The sequence below is a fragment of the Poecilia latipinna genome, unplaced genomic scaffold (assembly GCF_001443285.1).
Source record: "Poecilia latipinna isolate Pla-1442-1.1 unplaced genomic scaffold, P_latipinna-1.0 Scaffold2396, whole genome shotgun sequence".
NCBI classification, from domain to species: domain Eukaryota; kingdom Metazoa; phylum Chordata; class Actinopteri; order Cyprinodontiformes; family Poeciliidae; genus Poecilia; species Poecilia latipinna.
The window spans coordinates 70925-73160 of NW_015115012.1; the positions used below are offsets into that span (position 1 = coordinate 70925).

Sequence of the window (2236 nt, forward strand, 5' to 3'; positions counted from 1 at the left end):
CGGCCCTCGAGGACCGACTTTGGACACCCTTGGTGTATCACAAACAGCATTTGTTTTAATAGGAAAAATACAACATATTTAGGCTAACACAAATCCCTTAAAGAAATGTAATGTGAACAAACTGCAGTGTTGGGTTGTTTCCATCCTACATGTTGTAGCCTTTATTTTACCAATGTTGTGGCTATCAGAAATGTTTAAATATTGTCCTGGATTAAAAATGAAAACAATAAAAAAAACACAAACATCAATAAATAATGATCAGTCTGGTCTTGAAAACACATCACTCAATCAGTTGCTAAAAAATATACTCATTTAAGTCACGTCTCTAGAGGCTACATATGTATAACGTCTGACCACCTCAAGCAGGAAATACTTCATGTACTGCTCCTTAGTACGTCGGGTCTGTAATAATCTTAGACTATAAACATTTTCTTTATTTTAAACTAATGTCATACATCAAGTGCATGACAGTAGTTTATGCTGTCTATTTTTCTCATCTTTTATTAAGTAGTTTCATCTGATTTGCTTTTATTTTTTATCATTTGTGCAACTATGAAGTAGACAAAAGTAAATGCTTCTAGTTTCTTTGCAATATCTTAAAGACAAGGGTAACAGTATAGCTCTTTTTATCTATACGAACTAAGTAAAAAATAATCTGACTTCAAAAAGATTGTCGTATTCTGTGCACATCAAAATCAATCTGGAATCTTCTCTGAGTTACATTGATAATTGTTTTCCTAGTGGGTAAACACACATTACTTGCTAAAACAATATTTGTCTGTTTAAACAGAAGAAGGGACTTTCTAAACTTTTCATGATCAGATTTAAATGTCATTTTGTCCATTTAAGCTTTCTCCATGATAATGTTGACTTAATGTAGTGTATTACACACTAACATGTCAGAAATACTTACACAACATTTTGTATGGCTCCAGCTGTATATGTTCCTCCACCAAATTGACGGATGTTGTTAATTTGAGATTCCCAGTTGAAAGTGCTAAAAGTATTAAAGTAGTAATGTGTTGTTGGATAATAAGAAAACTGGGTGATGGCAAACTGCAAAAAAGAAAAAATGGATATGAAGTTGAAACTACTTTCAGTAAAAATCAACTACAGTAAATTAAAAGCAGCAACGACCTTAAAGGAGATGTACACTTAGAAAAGCAGCAACAACAATGTTTGTGATGAAGTCACAGGTCTCACCTGTGTATCTCTTCCCAGGAATAATCTGATCATATTTTTCACAAATTCTTTCATTCTGCTAAAATCACTGGGAGCTACACTGCCTGAGCCATCCAGCAGAAATGCAATGTCAGCTTGGGTTCGACACTCTGAAAAGAAATCAGAGATCTAGATCAGTTTCCTGACCGTTATTCAAGTGTGCTGATGAGAAAGTTCACCTCCAGTTTACAGAGGCAGTGACATAATTATTATGAAACAAGCTCACTGTGCCTACCTTCAGTCGCAGACGGGTAAGACTTTACAAACGTATTAGATCGATTGATCTCATAGCACAAACCGTTGTACATGGTGATAGTTTTGCAGTCTCTGGGAATGGTTGGACCACAGACCTGGAAAAGGTGTGAATAATATACCTTTATATTTTCATTCATTATTTATTCATTATTTTCTGCAGCTCATCCTCTCACCATTGTGTTTCGTGTTGACGGATCATTTGCCATCGCCAAACCAAGAGACATGTTGACAGCAGGTCTTTGCTCTGTAAAAACAATCACTTGTTGTGACAACGACTTGTCAAAATTATCACTCATTAAGAATTGTTCCCATAAATTACAGTAATTATTTGCAGAATTTCATTTTGTTTTAATCTAAATGTCTACGAACTCAAGCTGTTATAACACAAGTTTGGTGAAATGTTGACTTTGCTGAATGTTGCTCCATAAACCTTAAACTGAAAAAAGGAAACTGTTAGATGGAAATGTCTGCTATTTTTTTAATCAAATGTAACAAGATGTAAAAATGAGAAGTGAAGGCTGACCTTGGATAAGAAAGATTATTTCACCCTTACAGATTTTTTCCCTTTTGGGGGCAACAACATAGTACCTGTGTAAGTAGAGGAGCGAGTAACTTCTCCCTAAATCTAAGAACTGAATGTTCACTGGATGTTATATTACCTTTGTCTGATATTAAAACTTCAGCTGAAACATATAAGTTTGATGGAGGAAATACTTGTTTACAGGACAGCATGTTTGACATTGTTCAGTATTTAGTGCAT

The 2236-nt window shown here is 34.6% G+C and overlaps 1 protein-coding gene across 1 annotated transcript in view; it reads right to left on the reverse strand.

The window, feature by feature from the left end:
* Positions 1 to 2236, reverse strand: part of LOC106937640 (integrin alpha-M-like) — a 35901-nt gene that overhangs the window by 27956 nt on the left and 5709 nt on the right. Inside the window, exons 4-7 of the mRNA XM_015019262.1 lie at positions 1650 to 1720; positions 1457 to 1571; positions 1204 to 1331; positions 914 to 1056 (exon numbers count right to left, since the gene is read on the reverse strand). Coding sequence (XP_014874748.1) covers positions 914 to 1056; positions 1204 to 1331; positions 1457 to 1571; positions 1650 to 1720 — 457 coding nt within the window. The remainder of the gene's footprint in view (positions 1 to 913; positions 1057 to 1203; positions 1332 to 1456; positions 1572 to 1649; positions 1721 to 2236) is intronic.